Here is a 22204-nt window from a genome sequence, read left to right on the forward strand (position 1 = left end):
TCATCAAAATTAAACAAAATAAACATTTGAAATATATGAGTTTGTATGTAATGTATGAATATAATATACAAGTTTCACTTTTTAAATGGAATTACTGAAATCAATCTACTTTTTCATGATATTCTAATTTTATGACCAGCACCTGTATATGTACTTCCTTTTATTATTATTCTTTTACATTTTAAGCAATGGCCACTGGTTAACCATAACAGTGAAACTGTTTTGTCTTACTCAAACTTGTGTTCGTCTGCAGCAGAGTCCAGACAGCTCCTTTACGGGAGCTGGCGCCGCAGCCGAGGAGGAGCTTCAGGAGCTGAGGAACAAGCTGAGTGAAGAGGAGGCCATCAGCAAGGAGCTTAAGGAGCGACTTCAGGCTACAGAGCAGCAGCTTCAAGAAAAGGAGTCCACCCATGCTGAACAGGTGATTCAAAAGTCCTCAGCCATTGTTTGAACATGACTCATATCAGGAGCGCTATTCTAAAATGATTTGATGTTTTTTTTTTCCTTTTCTTTGTTTGCAGCTGCAGGCGCTGCAGGCTGTGGTGTGTGAGAAGGATGTTCGTTTCCAGGATCAGATTCAGAAACATGAGGAGGAGCTGCTGAGGATCACAGCACAGGCTCAGAATGACAGCGAGCTGCAGCAGGTATTGAGCCCAGTATTTATTATAGATATTTAATTATTGAGCATTTTCTCTAATTATAGCCATCTAAGAGCATTTCCACATTTTTAAATGGGTTCCACGTGGCAATACAAATGTCTTACTCCAGACTCATTACTGAGCGCTTTCACGCTGCCCCCCTCATTAAATGTCCAGAATATCAGCTCAAACTATCTTCGATATCTGATATTTCGCAGGCTCTTCAGGCAGCCCAGCGGCGATGTGAAGAACTTCAAGAGGCCTTAAATTCTCGCTCCCAGGAGCTGGAAATGTTGCAGCAAGAAGTGAGCAGCGCTGATCAGCAAAAGCAGGTACAGATCCTGTTTTTCTACATGCTTGTTGTGCAGCTCTTCATGTCTTTGTTTGAGATTCTTTTACACATTGGTTGATATTTACGTCCACCTCCGCTGAAAAGAAACACAACACACCCTGTGCCTAGACGCTATGTCGTGCCTAATTTGGCGGAGCTTCACAAAACACACCCACACACGTTGTCCTTCTCTTGTCTCGTTTTCTTCTTGCTCAGATACTGACTGCTCAGTTTCGGCAGATGGAGCAGGAACTGACTGAGGCCTTGAAGCTGAGGGACGAGGATAGGCGGCAGTGGGCCGAGCAGGCCAGCAGGGCGGACGCAGAGCTCGAAGCGCTCAGAGCCAGCCTGGAAACCCTGGAGAAGGACAGAATGGAGGGGGCAAATCTGCAAAGTGAGCTGGCCTCCCTAAGAGAGGCAGAGCGTGTTAACCAGGAGAAGGAGAGGGCTGAAGTCGCCAGATTGGAGGCAGAACTGGCTGCTATGAAAGAGGCCGAGCTTGCAGCGATCCAAGCGCATAAAGATGCTTCAGAGAGATTCAAGGCCGAAATGGCTCAGCTTGAAAGCGAGCTCGCGTCAGTGAGAGAAGCAGAATCCGCAGCCGTCCGGGCCCAGCAGGACACGTTAGAAAGAGAGAAGTCAGAGGTTGAAAAACTAGAGAAAGAGCTGGTAACTCTCAGGGAGGAGAGAGAAAGCGTGCAGAGTAGAGGTGAGATTCCAGGTGAAGTTTGGAGACGTCTGTGTTCTCTGACTGTGGAAACCCTGCCAGAGGAAATCCCTGACCCCGCCGACCCGTCGTTGCTCCTGGAAACGGTGCTGTCCGTTGAGGCGCAGCTGACCAGGCTGAAGCATGAATGCAGCGAAAGAAATGAACAGTGCGCCCAGCTCACCCACGCCATGGAAACCATTCAGGGTACGAGTCTTTACCTGCCATTTTGTTAGCTGCTGCGAAACGTGAAGCTTTCTATGGAGGTACTGAGCAATATATGTCTGATTTTTTTTTTTTTTTTTTTTTCAGAACAACTAGACAGAAAAGCAACAGAACAAGAGGAGGCCACAGCCAAGATCCAACAGCTGGAGCAGCAGATTTTAACGGTACTCAGGCTGCATTTAAAACCTTCTAATTGTAACTTTATTCACATGAATTGTCTGCATTTTCTGGTTCTGTTCATTTATCGCAGCTAGAAACTTACAAGAAAACAGTTTGTAAACTGGGTCAGACCCACAGCTGCTGTTTTTCCTGCCAGCAAATAAAACCAAAAAGAAAAGACATCCAAATGGCAGGCCTTCATGTTTATAACGGGTCCTAATGAACACTCACGTCACCCTCCTTCTGTCTGGATTGTGTGCAGTTCACTTTGTTTGAGCTGGCAGGCAGCAAAAATTGCACATAGCCTAAAAGAAGAAGCAGTTTATTTACTTTTCCTTTTGTGACAAATTGCTTTTTTTTGTTTGTTTGTTTAACCTGTTGTAGTCGGTCTGAGTTGATTTACTTTTTATTTACACCTGGTTTTTGTCCTTACTCAGAGATGTTATTCAGCTACAACTTGCTTGTTATAAATCTGATCCTAAAATAGTGAGTAAAGATTTTGGCAAGATTTACTCAATTAGTGCCAAATATAAGCAGCTATTTGTGCTTGATATAAACTTTAGAAAGTAATTCTGATATAAGTTTAGCAATTCCTAAAGCTCAAACTTAATAGTTTTGCAATTTTATGCAGAAACTTTGTTTTACCATCTCTATTTTTATTCCCTTTTAATAAAAGCGACCCTTTATTTTGAGGCCAGCGCAGACGGTTGGGGTCTGTCCTCCACATCTGGTTCAGGGTCACAACCCTCTGTCTGGACAGATGATCTGGACCTGTCTTACACAGGACAAACAGAACACTGTCTGTCTGCTGTGCCTCTAATCCCTTCTCTGAGCTGACCTTCACCTCGCTCTGCAGACACACGGCTGATAGCTCCAAACAGGGAGAGCCGTCACGTGACGCTTTTTAAATCGCTGTTCATTCTGTAGCTCTTTGAAATACTTGAAAGCATTTTTATCTGTAATTCTACCTATTATTAGTTGCTATTCTTTATTGTAGCCTGCTTGTCTTTATATATATTTTTTTTTTCCTCTTAGATGTCTGACAAAAATGACGTCCCTGAACCATCCCAGGATTCATCTGAGGCTGATAAAGGTATAATTAGACTCAAAAATGAATCCACTCATTACCTGTTGACAAAGTCCACCATATTATTGAAATAAAAACAAACTTATAGTCAGGTCATTATAACAAAATGAGTGATTTGTTCTAAAATTTGAATACATTAGGAATTATTGCACAATTTTAAATGAGTTTAAATCAAAAAAATTAAATTGTTTTGTCATTTTAAAGTTAAAGCTTTGACCCAAATCTTTTCATCATTTTGGATTTTAATGTGTTTCGACAGCAGAGAACAATTATTTTGATTTAGTTTTTTTTTTTTTCTCATCTTTTAACATTTTTGGGTTTACAAACATAAAGTAATGTTACACCAGATTGTCCAAGAAAATAAAAATGGTTTATTATGCTTCAAGGTTTGATTTGCCAAGTATTTTATTAACAATCAATAGATGTTAAGCACATGGCGAGATCTGTCTGTTTAAATCTGTCTCAGCTTGAGTAAAACTTACAGATTTTACTGATAGTTAAATCTTGTGATTTGCCGTTGGTGCCAACTTGTTTCAGATTATGTAAAATCGTTAAGTACAAATTTCATGTGTACATGAAAATAAAATTAATCACTGCTTGATTTTATCTTTGTTCAATTCTGCAGCCCACATACTGGAGTTAGAGCAGCAGCTGTTAGAAAAGGACAATGAGCTGGCTGCCTTACGAGAATCCCTGAAACTGGCAGCAGAAAGCTCCGGGGATGCTTCATCAGCTGAAAACTGTGTTCAGAGCCCAGATCAGGATGCTGTTACTGCGCCGGCTCAAGGTTCTGCTGCTCTGTCTGAGTTCATGGAAGATACACAGGAAGAAGAAACCACCTTAGTTGCTGCAGACTCCTCTGTCCTCTCCATTTCTAATGATAACGAGAGCAGCCCCGAACTAATCGGACACCAGTCTGAGTCTCCCGAAGAATCCAAAGCGACGTCCTCGGATGAGATGGTCGCCAGTAGCGATTCAGAGGTGGTCCAGAGCAGCTGGACCCTCCTAGAGGCTGTGAATCAAGACGGCGGTCAGGAGTGGCCCTCTGTCCCGCAGGACTTTGGCCAGTCGTGGGTGGCAACAAGCATGGAGCAGGAAGTCTCCACGGTCCATACAGAGTCCTCGTCTGTCATCATCAGAGAGACCATTCAGGTCCACCTGACCGAACAGAGTTCCTCCTCCACGGACATCAGCGAGTCCTCGCATGTTTTTGCTCAGGCCTTAGCCGAGGAGCTGCAGAAGAGATACAGCGAACTCCTGGCTGAGCTGCAGAGGCTCAAAGACGCAGCTGCGGAGTCGCGGGAGAAAATCCAGAGCCTAGAAGAAGAAGCACGCTCCCTCACTGTTGCAAAAGAAGAGGCTGAGGCTCAGGCCAGTAACTTTGCCAGGGAGCTTGAATCTGCTAGAGAGGAGCTGGAGAACCGCACCCAGCAAAACAGCTCTGCGGTGGAGAAACATAATGTTGAAATGCAGCTTCTAGAAGAACGGATCGATATTTTAAACGGTGAAAACAAAGCCAAGGAGCAAACGATCCTGACCGTACAGCAGTCTCTGTCTGAGCAGGAGAGTGAGGCCAGGATGCTGAGTGCCCAGCTGGAGGACAGAGAGCTCCTCTGCTCTGAGCTGGAGAAAAGGCTTCAAGATCTGGAAAGCAGCGTGTTGGAATACTCCCAGACTTCAGAGCTGAACAACGAGCTACAGCTTCGCCTCAGCCAGAAGGAGCTGGAGGTGTCCGAGCTCAACGACAGCATGTCTGCCAAACTCCTTCAAGCAGAGGAAGAAAAGTTTCACATCAAGGGAGAAGTGAGTAAATTGAAGGAGCAGATCGTTGAACTCGAGAGAGTCCGAGACGGTCAACCACAGGTGACTTCTGAACCAGCCGCTCATGTAGATGATGAACTCGTTGGTTTAAGAAAAGAGAAGGAAGCTCTGGAAGCTCAGCTGACTAACACAAAGAAGAAGCTACAGGCAGCACTTGTGCAACGCAAAGAGCTCATGAAGAAGGTTAGTGAGTTTGAGAAGGAAGCTCATAAATTAAAAGAAAAAGACGAAGCAGCGATGAGAGATATGCCTGAAACGTTACAAGAGAAAACTAAAGAATTTGATATCCAAGAAATGGAGGCCAAACTTCTGGAGCTTAAAGAATCTTTACAGTCCAAAGAAGAAGCAATTGAGACTCTTGAGCAGCGAATTAGCCAGCAGGATCAAGTTCTGACTGAAACGCTTGCTCTGAATAAAAAGCTAAGTGAAGAAGCTGAAAACTCTCAGCAGGCCGACACGTCGTCTGAAATGATGGCATTACAATCCCAAGTAGCCTCTCTCGAAGCAGAGTGCGAAGCGCTTCAGAAGAAGGTTCACGAGGCCCAAGAGTCCCGCAAAGAAACGATCCGCAAAGCCAAGGAAAAGGACAGACACCACCGTGACCAAATGAAGCAGCAGAAAGAGGAGCACAGCGAGCTGATGGAGCGCTTTGAGGCACAGAGAGGCGAGCGAGAAGCTTTCCTCACAAAGCTCAGAGAACTGGAGGACAAACTCAGCTCTGACAGGGTCGGTCTGCCTCAAGAAGAGCCTGAAACAAAGACCGAAAAGGCGGCTGCAAATGATTGGGTCCAAGAGGACTGGGTGGATTTTGTCTCAGCTGAAACGGATTCATCACAGCTACAGTCCAAGGATCCAGTTCAGCCTCCTGCTAAACCATCTGATATTGTCCCGGCAGAAATGGAGGAGTCTCTGAAAGCTCTTCGAGAGGAGATTGAGACTGTGCGACTAGCAAATACTGAACTGGAGCAGCAGCTGCATGAATCCCATTCAAGTCTGTTGCTGAAGGAGTCCCAGTTACTGGAGCTGGGCAAAGAGCTGGAAGCACTGAGGGCAAAGGAGAATCAGATTTACGCAGTCTCCGAGGAAATTAATGATCTCAGAGAAAAGCATCGCCAAGCCGAGTCTTATGCAGAAGCACTGAAAGCAGAGATGGAAGCTGCAGCCACAACGTACACAGACTCTTCCATTGCAACTCTTCAGGCTGAAGTGGAGGACTTCAAGCGGTTCCTCGACAATAAGAACCAGGAGATAACGGAGCTCAGTCAGCAGCTTAGTGAACAGGACTCCCTCATACGCTCGATGCACGACACCGTGTCTCAGAAAGATCAACTTCTAGCTTCTGTACAGGAAGAACTGAAGTCTGAGCAAGAAAAGACACAGAAGCTGGAGGCCGAGCTGCCACAGAAACACGAGGAAGGGAGTGAGGCAAAGACCCAGCAGCTGCAACGCAAGCTTCAAGCGGCTTTGGTCTCTCGCAAAGAGGCTCTAAAAGAAAACAAAGCCCTGAAGGAGCAGCTGGCTGCAGCAGAGAAGATCGTAGCCGAGCTGCAGGGGAAAATTGACTCGTTGGAAGATGAGCTGGAGAATCTGAGAAGTGAAAGAGTTAGGCTAATTGATGAGGTGGACCGGGCGTTACTGGAGAACCAAAGCTTAGGATCCTCCTGCGAGAGCCTCAAGCTGGCGATGGAAGGCATCGTCAGTGAGAAAGACGCCTGTAAGAGGGAAGTGGAGCTGGCAAAGGAAGAGGCTGCGAGAGTGTGCAGAGAGTGGGAAGACAAAGTTAAAGGGATGAAGGACGAGTACGAGACTCTGCTCAAGTCGTATGAGAATGTGAGCGACGAGGCGGAGCGAGTGAGGAAAGTCCTAGAAGCTGCCCGGCAGGAGAGACGGGAGCTGGCCGCCAAGGTGAGAACTCACGAAGCTGCAAGGCAGGAAGCTGAAAGACGAGCGGAGGAAGCCCAGAAAGAGGTGGAATCGGTTAAAGACAAAATGAGAAAGTTTGCCAAAACAAAGCAGCAGAAAATCTTAGAGCTGGAGGAGGAGAACGAGAGACTCAGAGAGCTGGAGGAAAGGTCTTCAAGTAAACAAGGTGACAGGGCTCTGAGAGCTGAAGTTGGACAGCTTCAGGAGCAGGTGGGAGCTCTGAAAGACGAACTGGAGGCTTCGGTTGCAGAAAGAGACTCTTTGAAGGAGCAAAACGAAGGCCTGAAGGATCAACTTGCCCAAATGATGGAAAAGAATTGTGAAATGTCAGAAAATCAACAGAGCTCTGCAGCTGTTGTAGAGGAGGTCGTTGCTGTGCAGCAGTCGGATGCAATCAGAACTACAGCAGAGCCTGTCGAGAGTCCACATAAAGAAAAAACCCCAGCAGAAACTCAAGAGGACCAAATAATTGCGGCGTCTGCAACAAGAACACATTTGCAACCTGCAGAGGGAAAAGATGCAGAAATCAGTGAAAACGCTCAAACTTTATTGGAAATAAAAATGAGGGAGCTTGAGGCTCTTAATGCAGAAAGGGAACTGTGGCGGGAGCGAGAAGCTGAACTCAAAGCTGAACTTGCCTGTCTTGAACGTGATCTTAAGGAGAGTAAAAACGAAGAGAGTCTTTTGGCCTCTTTAGAGAAGTGCCTTCAAGAGAGCAAAGAGAGAGAAAAGGGCCTAATTGAAGAGGCTTCAAAGAGGGAAACCCAGTTCAAAGAACTCCTCCGAACCCTTGAAAGTGAAAAAGACAACCTAGAGGAGCGCCTGATGAACCAGCTGGCTCAGCTCAACGGCAGCATTGCCAGCTACCAGCAAGAGGCGGCGGACCACCGGGAGCACTTCGGTGAACTGCAGCGGGAGGTGGAGAGGCTGGAGAGGGAGCGGGCCGAGCTGGGAGCCGACGCTCAGAGCGAGAGGGAGCGAGCCGCCAGGCTGGAGGAGGACATGAGGCAGGCCCAGCAGGAGCGAGCTGAAGCCGAAGCAGAGTCCGGGAGACAGAGGGAGCTGGAGCAGCAGCTGAGGTCTGCCCAGAGGGTGAAAGAAGGCAGCCAGAGCAGAGCGCGGCAGCTGGAGGAGCTGTTGAGGGAGAAGCAGCTGGAAGTGCGGCAGCTGCAGAGGGACTGCATCCAGTACCAGGAAAGGATCAGCGAACTGGGGAGAGAAGCGAAAACCCTGCAGCTCGGCCAGGATGAGCTCCGCAGCAAACTAGAACAATCCCAGCTGGATGGTTCTAAAACGTTGGAGGAGCTGAGAAGGACTGAAGCAGAGATGGCCGGGTGTAAATCTCAACTTGCCGAGGCCCAGAAACAGGCAAGTGAGGCCCTGGCTGCCAGGACTGCCACTGAACAAAACATCCAACAGAGAGAGGCCATGCTGAAAGCAGAGGCAGAGCAAACTCTGGACTCGGTGCGGTTCAGGCTGGGAGCTGAGCTGAAGGAGATGGAGCTGAGGCTGGAGGAGGCGTACACAGAAAGAGAAAAGGAGGAGGAAGCTACTCTGGAAGCCATGAAGACGGCAGAGGCCGCGGTGAGACGAGCCCAGGAGATGCAGACCCGCCTGGACGAGTCTCTCGTCAGATTGGCTGCCTTCTCCCGCAGCATGTCCTCCCTGCAGGATGACCGGGACAGAGTTTTGGACGAGGCCCGGCAGTGGGAGTCCCGTTTTAACAGTGCTCTGCAGGGGAAGGAGGCCGAAGTTCGCGAGGCGGAAACACGGGCCAGGGAACTGGCAGATCAGCTTCAGAAGGAGACTGCGCTGAAAGAGGAGCTCGAACTTTCAGTCAGCAGGTAAGAACTTCTCTTTAAGTTTGTCCGTTTCCCCAGACTAGTTACATTTAACGTTTTGAACAGGAGCTAAAATTATATTTGCTTTTAGGTTACAGAAAGCTGACAAAGATTGGCAGCTGAGGTTGGAGGAAGAAGAGAAAAAAGTCACAGAGCGCCAAGCAGCCTTGGAGCAAGAAAGGGCGAAGCTTGACCAAACTACGGCCGAGTTGCTTTCTGCTCAGAATGAAGCCCGCAGCCTTAAAAATGAGCTGGAGAGTCTGGGTCAGAGAATTCGGGCTCTGGAAGAGGCTGTTGGTAGACTGCAGGGTGAAGTCGACCAGGCCAGGACTGAGCTGAGGGACAGGGAGGCAGAAGAGAGGCGGCTGTGTCTGAGCGTGGAGCAGCTGGAGGCGGACCTCCGGTCGTCCAAGACCCTGACCGAGAGCTTACAGACTGAGTTACACGAGAAGGAAAAGAGGGAAGTGAAGCTGCTGGGCGAGAAGGAACAAGCTGTTGCACAGGTATTTTTAAATGATTTATTTTACTGAAAAAAAAAATATGGGATAAATAGTAAATATTCCTAAAACATCCGTTTTATTCCAAGGCTGCTGAAGAGGCCAGAAAGGAGGCTGACAGCAGGGCACAAGAAGCTGAGAAGGAGCTGGAGCAGAGAAGAGGAGAAGTGCGAGATCTGGACGAAAAGCTACGGAAAGCAGAGGAAGAGAGCAACAGCAGCAAAGCCAAGCTGGACTCGTTCATGAAGGCCATGGGGTCGTTACAGGATGACCGAGACAGAGTCGTCGGCATATACAAGCAGCTGGAGGAGAAACACATACAGGTAACGTATGAAAATGCTCATCTGAATGTGTGCAAGCTTGAGCTTATTTGATGGTGTTCGGTTTGTCTCTCAGGTAATGATGGAGAAGGATGGTTTGATCCAAGAGGCGGCGGGAGAGAACAACAGCCTCAAAGAGGAGCTGCGCTCTCTGCTGGTCCAGAGAGACGACCTCTACGCTGAACAGGCCAAACTGTCGGCTCAGCTTCACGGGTACCGAAATGAGCTCAACCAAGTTTTGAGCATGAAGGACTCTCAGCACAAACAGCTTTTGGCAGCCCAGAGAGAGCGGATCGCGTCTTTGGAAAGGGAACGTGAGGAACTGGAGAGTCAGTTGAAGAGTCTGAGCAGAGCCAGAGAGGAAGAGGTGCAGAGAGTGGAGAGTGAGACTCTTAGTCAGGCTTCTAACACCAGGCCGGCCCCTCAGGTGACGGACGCGCCCGGTGCAGAAGTTGAGAAGCTGAGGGAGCAGCTGCAGAAAGAAAGGGCTCAAAGGGAAGCTTTGGAGGAGACTCTGAGCAGGGAAAGACAAGAGCAGGAAAACAAGCGCAAGGAGTTGGCCGAGCTACAGTGGGAGGGAGGTGTGATGCGCACAGAGTCGGAGACCGCCCAGGAGAGGGTGGCGGAGCTGGCCCGAGACCTGCTGGCTGTCGAGCAGAGGCTGCTGGAGGAGACAGAGGCGACAAAGCAGCTGAGAGCGGAGAACCAGTCGTTTGCCAAAGCCATGGCCTCCCTGCAGGATGCCAGGGACGAGGCGGTGAACAAGGTCAACGAAATGAGCCTGAAGCTGGAGGAGATGGGCAAGGCAGTTGGCCAGGCAGCTCCCAGCAGCTCTGCAGGCTCAACTGGGGAGGTGTGGAGCCTGAAGAATGCACTACAAGCTCTGCAGAACGACAGGGAGCGACTGGTGAGCGAACCGTTGGGCAGCAGAAAATGACGGCTCCTCTAAGAAGTCGTTTGGCGTGAAAATAATTCCATCCTGTCTTCACTCTGTTTGCAGCTGGAGCAGATTGAAACACAGACCAACGAGGTGAAGAAGCAGAAGTCAGAGCTGGCTCGACTGGGAGCAGGAGAGCTGATTAAAGTCGGTCAGGAGCTATTTGAGGAGAAGAAGAAGAGCGAAGACATGCTGGGAGTCATAACGCAGCTGGAGGATGTGGTGGAAGTGGGCAAGCAGGAAATCGAGACACTAAGGTAACACTTCAAGCTAGAAATGGCTTCTTATTTATTTTACCGGCAACAACTTTATCTTATCCTTCTTTAGGCTGGAGCGTATTGACTGGATGGCTCAGGCGGAGCAGCTGAAGCAGCAGACGCTCGCCACGCTCACAGAGAAAGACCAGCAGCTGCGGCAGCTCACCGTCATGCTGGAAGAAGCTCGAGCTCAGAAACCCAAACTCCAACAGGAACGCTTCCAGAGAGAGGTGGGACTTTAACCGTCATCGTACATTTACCGAAAAGACGCATCGTGTGGCGAAGGCTTAATTTGAAGCGTTTTCCCACAGAACGGTGAGGAAGTGGACAGCGCTCCTGGAGGCCCACAGGAGCGAAGCAGCCATGCCTATATAGCTGAAGTCAAAGAGCTCCAGAGAAGGTACCGCTTGGGTCAGATGTAACAAGAAATGTGAATCAAAGCTGGCGTAACGGATAGATGCTCATTTTAAACCTCTCTCATTTAGGCTCGAGGAAGAAACTCAGCAGCGGCTGGCAGTGGAGGAGCAGCTGATGGCGACGCAGGATCGACTCAAACGGTACGACGCAGGAAAATCCCCTGCCAGGATCTGAATTCGGAGCGGTCGACTGCAGTGACAAAACCATTTCAAAAAGCTGATTTAGTTTCTTTTATCTGCAGCTTGTGCAGATGAGTTTTTCAGCACCTTTCAGAAACTTCCCAACAACCTGGAGAACATATTTGAGAGAATTACTTCAATAAACCAGTGGTTTAGCTTTTTTCCTGCTTCATTTCATTATCATATGTGTTAGGTTTGCAAATATTAAACATGCATTTGCAAACTTAACCATAAAGAATCATAAACCATAAAGATCTTTTTTATTAACATCAAAGCAGAATTTATGAAAATCCTTTTGAATTCTTTACTTGAGCTGTTCTGTTCTTTCAAAGTGCTATTTTTGCACAACATGAGGCAGTTTTCTGAAATCGCTTTTTCAGTCTTAGAACTCCTCCAGCTTTGTGGGTGTCAGTAATTTTTATTTTTCAGATTGTTTCAAAGCTGCTTGAAGATGCCCGTTTCTGTTGATTGGTGCTTAAAAAAAAAAATAAGGTTCTGAAATAAACATAAATTGACCTTATTACAAGTTTGGTGATGGTTAAGGCAGCCCAGTGTATTTTTGCAGTGTTTCTTTCACTTTAAAGTTGTACAAAACAAAATAAAATCACTTATTTTTAGAAGTTTCAGAAACCTTTTAGCTATTTTTTTCCCAAATCATTTGTAGCTCGCTGTAATGTCGACAGTAAAATACTCATTTAGTTGGTTTTTTTTAGCCGTTATAAGTTTGTCCCGTCACCAAACATCTAACCTAAAATTTCCTTCTTCCTCTCAGTCACAGCCAGGCTTCGTGGCACTCTGCACACGAGGAGGACCACTCGGAGACAGCCGTTTTCATCGAGCCGCCCGAAGGAGCCGTCACCCGGGTGAGGCGCCGCCGCTAACGAGCCGTAAAGACTCGTGAGCCGGGCGCTTGTCGTGACGTTTGTGCTTTGTGCCCTTCGCAGATTCGGAGAGGCGGCCCCGGCGTGATGCGGCTGCTCCGCGCGGCCTTCTGCTCCCGTCAGCGAACGCCTCTGCTGCTCAGCCTCTACCTGCTCACTGTGCACGTCCTGCTGCTCATGTGCCTCGGTGGATACCTGTGAGGAAAAAAAACCCAGCCTCGGGTTTACAAACCAGACTCATAAGAAGGCGGAAACGTGGCACGTGTGTAACCCAAGCCATCAGCAGAATTTATATTATTAAATGAAAGACGGCTGGGATGGATGCTCTGCGTACAGACATTGCACTTTACAGTAGTTAATGTTTCAGCCAAAGTTTATAGATTTACCTGGGGAGCTGCTGATTTCTGTTGCTAACATTTGGTCTTGAACGAGCCTCCATGATGTGGATTTAAGCAGAGAGGACGTAAAGGGACGACACTTTCATCTAAATAAAGTTAAGAAGGGAAATGTAGGTTTATGATGTATAGAGTTCACGTGCCTTTAGGTTGGAACATCACATTAAAGTTGATTATTCTTTCCAGATTGATGATAGAAGCGGGCATAATCTCTAACCGTCCCAAATCAACACTAAATGTCAGTTAGTAACTTTATATATTCGTTTAAAACTCAAAGACTGGTATTCTTCCTCCAACTGGGCCTTTTTTTTCTTAGCGGTTGCTCAGTTATCAGCAAAGATGCAGAGACGTTTAAAAAAAACAGCAGGTTAGGGGGAGTTGTTTAACACGGACGTGGGGCGTTTCGTTTATCCCGAGATCGGGCCGGACGAGCCGTTTCCTGTTACGCCGCCCAGCGGAGAGAGCAGCGGTAGTTCTCCGGACCCGGGTAAGTTCTGATGCAGAAATCGTTTTTGCTGCTCGGGCCGTGATGACGCGGCTCGGCCTCCTCTTCCTCCTAATCTGATTTTATGCACAAAAACAGAAGCACAGAGCCGTCTCTGTACTTCACCATTCCTGCGTCATCTCTTTTTTTTTTTAACCCTCCTCCTTTTAGAAATCTTGATTTTTTTTTCTACAACTATTAGTGATATTTAAACACACGTGCACGTTCTAAGTACATCAGCTGGGCATGGGTTTGTCCTAAACATCCAGCTGATTCTGTCCCTGTCCTCCTGTGGTACAGTTTTAGTTCATTTTTTTTTTAATGTGCAATGTTTCTCCATTCCAGACTGCTGTAGTTTCTGATTATCTCCACCCCACTGAAGCAGATGTAGCATAATTTATAGCTGAGAAGAATCTGTTTACCGTCTGTTTGTGCATTAACATCGTCATGGGTTGGTAGAACTACGACTCCTCTTCATCGCCTCACTCTTCATCACTCTTATACTGTAAATAACTGTAAAGGGCTGTAGATAAGAATATAATCTATCAGTGGTTTTGGACAAGGGATCATACGTTTAGGTAGTTTTGTTTACGCCAAGCCTGGGTTAATTATTTTGACACTATCCTTTTTATGAAGAGCCCGTTGATTTGATCGTGTTCTTTGTCCGCTGTTATAAAATCAAGATGGAGCTCAGACCAGCTGAGAGAAAACATTTACTTTTCTTTTTTTTTTTTTTAAATGCATTTCTTCCGATACTGGTGCAATAAAAAGACAATTTTCTTCTTGGAAGAGGGATTCGCTGTCACTGCTGACACATCTGTGCTCAGATCTTTGAATAAAACGAGGTTTGTAAGTGGGAGTGAGTTCTGCGTTTTTTGGATTTGTTTCAATCAGTGTTGAAGAAAATTAACTTTAAGGTTAGTATTTTTACCGTGATAAGTACTTTCATGTCCTGGTTTTGTAAACGTGGGTTAAAGAAGTGGGAGGTAAGAGAGAGGAACAGCCCCACAGCATGATGCTCCCACCACTGTGTCCACAGTTTGTACAGTGTTTTTAGGTTCAACAGCCTCTCCTCCAAGATTCCAAACGTACTTCATCACCTTGTGACCAAATAGTTCAAAATCTCTGGACAGGTGGTTCCCAAAGATGGCCTCGGGACCCCGGCATGGCTCATGAAACACCAAGTTAGGGTCCTCGGGTTATCTGTGGAAAGTAAAATAAATTTTAAAATTGTTGCTAATTTTTAAATTTCTATCACTACTGTTACCTAAATTAATTGTAATCATCATAAATTAATAATCGTTTCATGCTTGTTAAGGGTATTTCTGTTATTATGACAACTTCAGTGTTTAAGTTTGTAGATCTAAACCGGCTGGATTTGTGGTTCAGATACTGAGGATGTTGGGAAGCACTTCTCTAGACTTATCGAGTACAGGAAAATGAAAATTTAGTAAATCCTTGCATCAGAAAATACAAAAAAAAAAAAAAAAGCTTATAAAATATTTGGTTTATCTCCACATTTAAGGTCTGAGCTGTGAGTTAGAAGCTGTGTTATTCTGCCCCCAAGTGTTGTAATCACAGCACATATTTCGAAATCACAGCTTCTCTGGGCTACTTCTCTGCTTCTTGGTCAACCTTTTAAAAAAAAACATATTTTAAAAATAGAGCGCATTTAGCATCATAAACCCACCATATCAGGACGTTTTCTTCTTTATATTAGGATTTCCGAGGGCACTTGAACGCAGCATTCGTTCTGGAAATTTCCCCCCACTAAAGTAAGAACAATGAAAGCAAAACCTCTTTTAAAAATCAAAGCAAATAAGTTGTTTTTATTATTATTATTATTATTAATTTAAATGACCGAAGTCGCCATTTGTGAGCAGCGCGCGCTCCCGCTTGCAGGATCCGCGTTCACGTGCCGCCCACCAGGCTGTCACAACTTGTTTGAAGCCTTTCAGGAATAATCTGCTCTCATATCCACTCAAACTCCAATAATCAGCCCAACAATTCAAGGTACTGTATTCTTTTTTGTTTACCTTTTGTCCTCATCAGCTGGAAGTGTTGCCGTCTTGTTTTTACTGTATGAAAGTTTCCGCCAAATTAAGGAAGTAGATCAGCAAACCGTTCATGTTAAAACTACTAAACTGTGCAAATTTAAGACACAAGAGATTATTGAGAGGAGGAAACTGTTCACTGGAATGGTTAGAAATACAGTTATGCAATTTCTTATTATAACTTGTAGTTTGTGCATGTGTCACATTTAATCCCACTTTAGGCGTGATTAAAGACAGGAAATTTAATCATAAAAATCTAATAAAGTTGCTTTTATTTTTTTAACTATGCTTTGTTTCTCTCAAGTTTAGCTTTGACTTTGTATAACTAGGTCTGCGAAACGTGGGTTTGTCAAATATGTCTTAAAATGCAGTTTATTTGAGTATTTTAGTGTCAAGATTTTAATGAGGCGAGGCTCCAAAGTGTGTTCAGTTTCATGCAGACTCTAACTTCCTTTTTGGGACTTCGGCAAATATCTGGTCGGAACTTGTGGCTTCTTTTGTTGCTCTAATTTTGTAAACCAGCATACAGGCACAGAGACGTGCACGGCTGGAAATATGAAATTTTTAACCCAAGTGTTGATCTGATCCTGCTGAGTCAATGTGCTTTATCCCCCCCACCCCTCCAGATGTGGAAGTCAGTGGTGGGCCACAATGTGAACGTGAAGGTGGCTGCAGAGGGCGATGACTGGGAGACGGACCCTGACTTTGAGGTACTGAACACTTCCTGGATTGCCCTGACCAGATCTGCACGATTTATTTTATTTGTTTGTTTGTTTCGTTTTCCAGAACGATGTGTCTGAGCAGGAGCAGCGGTGGGGGGCCAAAACCATCGAGGGCTCCGGGCGCAAGGAGCACATCAGGTGAAAAGATGAGAAACGGCCCCGTGGCGTGGATGAAAATAACATCGGGGTTTTTAGTGGGTGCTGTGCAGCAACAGGAAGAGGAAGTAAGAGCAGAACGCACGCCGTCAGGCAGCGAGTCGCTCCTAATATGGATGCTGTTGCCGAAGACACTGACAGAGAGATTTAAACGGACAGGGCCAGGTTGTACAGTCAAGCAGCGAGAGCAGAAGTGACGCTTACTCTGGTTTTAAAACCTTTCGTGTCACTTTGAAGCCACGGCCTTCAGATTTGTTGAAGAAGCTGCACCTGCAGGCAAACTGCAGGGTCAAATGATGTCAGATAATAAACATCCCCTCTGAGACTAGAGTTAAACTTTTTGGGGCATCGAGGACGACAGCATGTCCGACACAAGCCTAACGGCCGAGAGCGATCCAGATCATAATCTGGATTATCACCAGAATTTAATCCATTGTTTTTTTGTAACAACCCCAACATTTCCTGAACATTTTCTCCAAATCTGTTCTTCAGTTTTTACCTGATCCTTTGCTAACAGACAGACAAACTAACGCACACAACCGGAAACAGAACCTCCTTGGTGGAGGAAACAGAAGGGTCACATATAGGAGCAGAGAGGAGTTTTTAACAAAGGGGTTACCTGTGACCTTTGACCCCATGAACCTTAAAATCACCAGGCACCATCTTTGACCCATGAGGTGTCCAGCTGTGCAGTTTGACATCCCTACATTACACTGCTGCAGAGATAGAGCACGAGGTCAACTGTGTGTTGACCTTTGACCCCATCACCTTAAAATCAGTGTTGATCACCCTCGACCTAAGAGGTGTCTCAACTGTGGAGTTTAATTGTCCTCTGTTACGTGGTTGCAGAATTCGAGCACAAGGTCATCTGTGATCTTGACCTCTGACCTCATCACTTTAAAATCAGCAGTGATCACCCTCGATCCATGAAGTGGTCCAGCTGCGGGGTTTAACATTCCTGTTGTACAGCTGCAGAGTTGGAGCTCGGGCTGATCTGTGACCTTTGACCGGATCACTACCAAAATGGAATCCCCTCTTCCTTGTACCATGTTTGACATTTCCTGAGAATCTCATGAAAATCTGTTCAGAACTTTTTTGAGTAATGTTGTACGCAGACAGGCGGAGGTAACTAATCTTTTCAGACAGTGATTTACTTTTCCTAATGGAGATCATTTTATTTGTAATTCTAGACTCAAAGCCCCACGACAGAATATAATCCCTCTGAACGTGAAGAGTTAACAGAGCTACATCTACCAATCTCTACTTTCCAATCGTTTCTACCTAAAAAAAACAAACTTTATCTGTGCCGTGTGTGTAAATTAACCCGTCACTGACGCTCTGTGAACTGTTCAGCTCTGTTAAACTGTCCGTGCGTCCGACTGCTGCAGTGTCGCCGAGCTCAGGAACAAGGTGGCCGAGGAACACGAGCAGGTGAAGCAGAAGGAGCACACCCCCAAAGCGTCGTACGGCTACGGAGGAAAGTTTGGAGTGGAGAGAGATCGAATGGACAAGGTGAGCGAGTTCTTTGTGGCAGAAAATCTGAGAACTTCTGATGTTCGGCAGCGAATGACCTCACGCTCCCCGCGCTCCAGGTGGCCATGGGACACGACTACGTGGCGCAGGTGGAGCAGCACTCCTCCCAGAAGGACATGGCGAAGGGGTTTGGCGGCAAATTTGGGGTTCAGAAAGACCGCGTGGATAAGGTGGGAACGCAGATTTTAAAAAGTCATATAGAACCACACCATTAGTGCCCAGTTAACTTGATAAAATGTAGGATTTTATTCACAAACACCTTCTAAAACCAGACCATTCTTTTTTTTAAAAAAAAAGGATTTATGTTTCAGTCTCTGGAGAAACTTTAACTATAAAAGTGATTGGTGAAAGTGACTGATTTGCCTGCATGTTTCCGGATAATAAAAGCCTCTGTGTTGTCGGTTCAGTCTGCCATGGGCTTTGAATACAAGGGAGAAGTGCAGCAACACACCTCTCAGAAAGGTCAGCCCGCTCTTCTGCTCAGCTCCTTACGCTCGCCCCCGAAATGTCGCTCGTTTTAAGGCGTTTCGGTTTGCTTTTTTTCGCAGATTACGCCAAGGGATTTGGGGGGAAGTACGGCGTTGAGAGGGAGCGGGTGGACAAGGCGGCTCTGGGTTACGACTACAAAGGCGAGACGGAGAAGCACCAGTCGCAGAAAGGTGACTCCAGCTCCGAGCGGTCAGCAGTTTGGATGCGAACATAGGAGGCCGGTTTAGAATCAGTGTGGTTTTTTTTTTTCTTTTCATCAGATTACGCCAAGGGGTTCGGAGGGAAGTACGGCGTGGAGAAGGAGAAGGTCGACAAAGCTGCCGTCGGCTACGACTACAGAGGAGAAACGGAGAAGCATCAGTCGCAGAAAGGTGATTTCAACTTTTTTATCCGTTTTCCCACCAGGTGATCCCTTTTTTATTTTCACGCACGTGCTGTCGTTCGCGTTCAGATTACGCCAAAGGGTTCGGTGGGAAGTACGGCGTCGAGAAGGAAAAAGTCGACAAATCTGCGCTGGGGTTCGACTACAAAGGCGAGACGGAGAAGCATCAGTCGCAGAAAGGTGAGCTAATCCCACAAACCGAGCACGATCTGAATCAGCAGAGGGTTTGTGAATCCTCAGACGGGTGAAATGTCCCTGTGTTTAGATTACTCAGCAGGTTTCGGCGGTCGCTACGGAGTGCAGGCAGACCGCATGGATAAGGTCAGTGAGAAGGAGTAAAATGGTTCATTGTTTGATCTGGAATTAAAACAGTTTCCTGCAACAAATAAAACCAGTCAGACTTTAGAAAGCTGCCTGTTAACATTTACACTAAAGCTGTTTGATTGGACTCACGGGCTAAAGGGAAATTTGAAGTTGGTTCAAAGAAAATAAGACTTTTATCGAGCACTACTTTATTATTATTTTTTTAACCTTCAATGATAATAACAAACAAGATAAAGTCAGCAGTTTTATATCTACAGTTCTTGTTTGAAGGATTTCCACTCATTTCTCTTGTAAAACTGATTATCGGGGTATATTTCATGCACTGCTTATATCAGGTTGAAGTCAGGTGACTGTGAAAGCATAACTTTCAGCTCCGGAGGAAGTTTGCTGCAGAGTTTCAGTTACGTTTAACACTATCAATCTGTTAAAAGAGCGTTTGTTTTATACGTGAGGTGTGACATTTACTTACAGAACTGCTCCGTGTTTATTCTATCTAATCTGAAGGAGTAATGGCTTGTTTGACAAGTGGCAGTAAAATAAACCCCAAATCATTGTTTTTCCACCTCCATGCTTAACAGCTGGACCCCCCACAAAAGATAAGTTATTGGGACCAAAACATCTTTACACCTCGGGACTTGTTTCCTAAATGTGTCAGCTTTGTTTGTTTTTGCAAACCTGTAATGAATTTCACTGTAAAAACGCAGAAATTCTGAAAGTCTTCTTGATTCTCCAAACTTGCATCCGGAATTCTCCGCTCCTTTTTAAAACACAGTTTCTTTCTAGCGTCGTAACATTTCTCACTCATATCTTAATTCCAACTGATAACGTATATATATAATGTTTTTTTATCCTTTTTTGTCTGTTTTGATTTGCAAACTGCTGTGAATGAAACCTCCCTCTTCGTTCCTGACCTCCAGAGCGCAGCAGGCTTCTCAGACGTGGACAGCCCCAAATCTGCGTACGAAAAGACGCAGCCGGTGGAAGCCTGTAAGGAGTCCGTTGAAGCCACTTTTAAGCTGTGATGTGGCACAGGTCGCTGGTTTTATTTTTTTTCCCCATTGTCTGTCTGCAGCAAGCGCAGGCGCCGGGAAACTCAAGGCTCGGTTCGAGAACATGGCCAAGGCTTCGGACGAAGAGAACAGGAAGAAGGCAGAAGAAGAGCGAGCGAGGAGGCAAGCCAGAGAGAGCCGAGAGCGAGAGGAGGCCAAGCGCAGGCAGCAGGTAAACGCAGCGCCGGAGTATAAACATCCGCCAACGGGGAAGCTGCTCTCAGTGCACAATCGAGGGATGTGTTGTTTTCGTTGTCGATTAAGGAACAAGAAAGCAAATGGGAAGAAGAGTCGAGCCCTCCGCCCGCTCAAGAGGAACCAGACTACACCATGCCAGCACCAGATATTCACCACATGCCGGAGATACAAGAACAACCTGAACCAGAGTCAGAGGTGAGAGACGGGCATCCACCAAACCACGAATTCAATTGAATGTTTTCAATTTACCCTCTTTTAGTCCTCACTTTGTGTCAAATATATTAGCTCAAACACCTTTTCTGTTCTCGACTGCCGCTAAAAAGTGGGTGATAATGTAATTACACATGTGTGTGTGTGTGTGTTCTGTGGGGTAATGGGTAAAATGTCTCATGAACCGTTGGGCAGATGCTAAGGAAACTCAGACAGTTATAACTGAGCGCACGTCTACAACTGATTACCATTTGGAGTCGACCCATTTCAAGATGGCCGCCGCAGCCAGTTGGTCTTGACAGAGAAAAGAAGTGACTACAACTAAGATTTGTTGCGGTTGTAGCTGAGAGTCATTCCCAGCGCACATCCTGAGTGCTAACAAAATGTGCAAAAGCCTGCGAACAAGCTGCTTTATTTTTTTTTAGATTTGACCAAAAAAGGCTAAAAGTCCCATTGTTTTTTCAAATTAGTATTCTTAGTTTTGTCTTTAATTTACAAATGTTTTTAGAATTTGTGTGATTTTAAAGCGTAATGGAGCAACAAGAGAAATGTCCTCCAGAATTTAGGATGAAATCCACATTTGATTTCGTTTTTCTCCACAGGAAGACTTGTTATACGAAGCCCCACCAGACCTGCCTCCGCGCACGGACGACATCCTCGAGCCGGACGTCCCCCCTCTCCCGGACAGGTCCAAGGAGGTGGGGGAAGAGGAGGAGGAGGAGGGGGCAGAGTATGAAGAACTTGAAGAGCCACCTCAGTCCGAACCAGCAGGTCTGCCTCTGAGTAGAGATGAACTGGAAGCGTTTCACGTTCAGATTCGGTTAACCTTACGTTTTGAACTTACAGCTGCGGGCAACGAATACGAGGAGCTGTCACACGGGCAGAAGGCGGTGGCCATTTACGACTACGAGGGAGGTAAGGCCCTTCAGTTTGAGAGGATTCAGCTTGACGTGAGCTGCTGTTGTTGATTCATCATCCGTTGTAACCTTCTGGTTGCAGAGGCAGAAGACGAGGTCTCCTTCAATCCGGACGACGTCATCACCAACATAGAGATGATCGACGAGGGGTGGTGGAAGGGCCAGTGTCACGGACGTGTCGGTCTGTTCCCGGCTGCCTACGTCCAGCTTATGTAGAAAGCTGCCATTTTTATTTTTGTTTTATTTTGCACAAGCTTCACATAAAGGGACTTATTGTAAAGTCACAAAAACCAGATAAACTCCTAAAGAAACAACCGGATGCCAGCTACCACTAGCTCCATGTGCTCAAACGTTAAATTTAACAGCCATATTTGTTTACCTTCACAGGCTACAGCAGGGCTGTTCAACTGGCGGCCCCAGGGGCCACATCTGGCCTACGGGTGAGCTCAGTCCGGTCCACCGATGAGTTTGTTTAAACTAAAACTAGATTTTAAATCAGGAAAAAGATTCAGTGATCTGACACGTCTATACTCCGTCCGCCTGCCACTAGTTCATTTAAAATCAAACTAGAGTTTAAATCATGATTTAAATGTCAGTAATGATGGATGTCCAGCCCCTGAGAAATCGAGCTGAATGGTTCTGGTTCTGGGCTACAGCCAGCCCGGGTCAGTCAAGCTTCCATCTGGTTTTCAGTGGATTTATTCTTTGTTTACATCGAGTGCATACCCGCATTTTAGAACTGCTCGTTATATCTGAAGTAAACTCTTTCAAACTGCACTGTGTGATTTAGTTCACGATAACATTTTTCTGTTTGATTTCACACTTTGCAATGAGTGCTTTTCTAAAGTCAGGTCTCTGACTCTTGAATGAGGAAAACATATCACAGCAACTCCTTCTAATCATTCAACCCTTTAACTGTTTTCACCTGAATATCAAAGATGCAAAAACACCTACTGCAATGAACTGATTACAGACAATAAAGCATATATATATATATATAACAAAGGTTGTTGTTTATATGAAGTGTAATTGGCAACATTAAACCCAACTCTGCTTTTCGACTTAATTCTAA

The 22204-nt window shown here is 46.0% G+C and overlaps 2 protein-coding genes across 6 annotated transcripts in view; both read left to right on the top strand.

The window, feature by feature from the left end:
• The window catches only part of golgb1 (golgin B1), a 17705-nt gene extending 3748 nt beyond the window's left edge, over nt 1-13957 (top strand). Inside the window, exons 5-20 of one of the 2 annotated variants that reach the window (XM_017411585.3) lie at nt 254-421; nt 522-644; nt 857-970; nt 1186-1882; nt 1988-2064; nt 3095-3152; nt 3772-8734; nt 8823-9234; nt 9318-9551; nt 9625-10455; nt 10549-10742; nt 10813-10972; nt 11054-11142; nt 11228-11299; nt 12111-12201; nt 12283-13957. In XM_017411585.3, coding sequence (XP_017267074.1) covers nt 254-421; nt 522-644; nt 857-970; nt 1186-1882; nt 1988-2064; nt 3095-3152; nt 3772-8734; nt 8823-9234; nt 9318-9551; nt 9625-10455; nt 10549-10742; nt 10813-10972; nt 11054-11142; nt 11228-11299; nt 12111-12201; nt 12283-12420 — 8421 coding nt within the window. In that variant the 3' untranslated portion in view covers nt 12421-13957. The remainder of the gene's footprint in view (nt 1-253; nt 422-521; nt 645-856; nt 971-1185; nt 1883-1987; nt 2065-3094; nt 3153-3771; nt 8735-8822; nt 9235-9317; nt 9552-9624; nt 10456-10548; nt 10743-10812; nt 10973-11053; nt 11143-11227; nt 11300-12110; nt 12202-12282) is intronic. The other variant, XM_017411587.3, reaches the window with a different exon arrangement.
• A 1006-nt stretch (nt 13958-14963) lies between these two features.
• hcls1 (hematopoietic cell-specific Lyn substrate 1) lies at nt 14964-22133 on the top strand. 4 transcript variants are annotated; one of them, XM_017411452.3, is made up of 16 exons: nt 14964-15111; nt 15779-15862; nt 15939-16012; nt 17419-17542; nt 17623-17733; nt 17971-18025; nt 18112-18222; nt 18313-18423; nt 18504-18614; nt 18700-18755; nt 19676-19745; nt 19831-19979; nt 20072-20200; nt 20818-20986; nt 21062-21130; nt 21215-22133. In XM_017411452.3, exons 2-16 carry the CDS (start codon nt 15779-15781, stop codon nt 21346-21348), a joined length of 1557 nt encoding a protein of 518 aa, XP_017266941.1. In that variant the 5' UTR covers nt 14964-15111; the 3' UTR covers nt 21349-22133. The 4 variants fall into 4 exon arrangements, with proteins under 4 accessions (XP_017266941.1, XP_037837016.1, XP_017266942.1 ...); XM_037981088.1 differs by lacking the exon at nt 18504-18614; XM_017411453.3 differs by lacking the exon at nt 18313-18423.
• The last annotated feature ends 71 nt before the right edge of the window (nt 22134-22204 follow it).

Source organism: Kryptolebias marmoratus, linkage group LG18 (genome assembly GCF_001649575.2).
Source record: "Kryptolebias marmoratus isolate JLee-2015 linkage group LG18, ASM164957v2, whole genome shotgun sequence".
Classification (NCBI taxonomy): Eukaryota; Metazoa; Chordata; class Actinopteri; order Cyprinodontiformes; family Rivulidae; genus Kryptolebias; species Kryptolebias marmoratus.

Excerpts from the sequence above, each read along its gene's own strand:
- hcls1 (XM_017411452.3), top strand. The coding sequence starts at position 15,779 with ATGTGGAAGTCAGTGGTGGGCCACAATGTGAACGTGAAGGTGGCTGCA. Across the intron at positions 16,013-17,418 it reads GGGCGCAAGGAGCACATCAG|TGTCGCCGAGCTCAGGAACA; the intron begins GTGAAAAGATGA and ends CGACTGCTGCAG. Across the intron at positions 19,746-19,830 it reads GACGCAGCCGGTGGAAGCCT|CAAGCGCAGGCGCCGGGAAA; the intron begins GTAAGGAGTCCG and ends GTCTGTCTGCAG.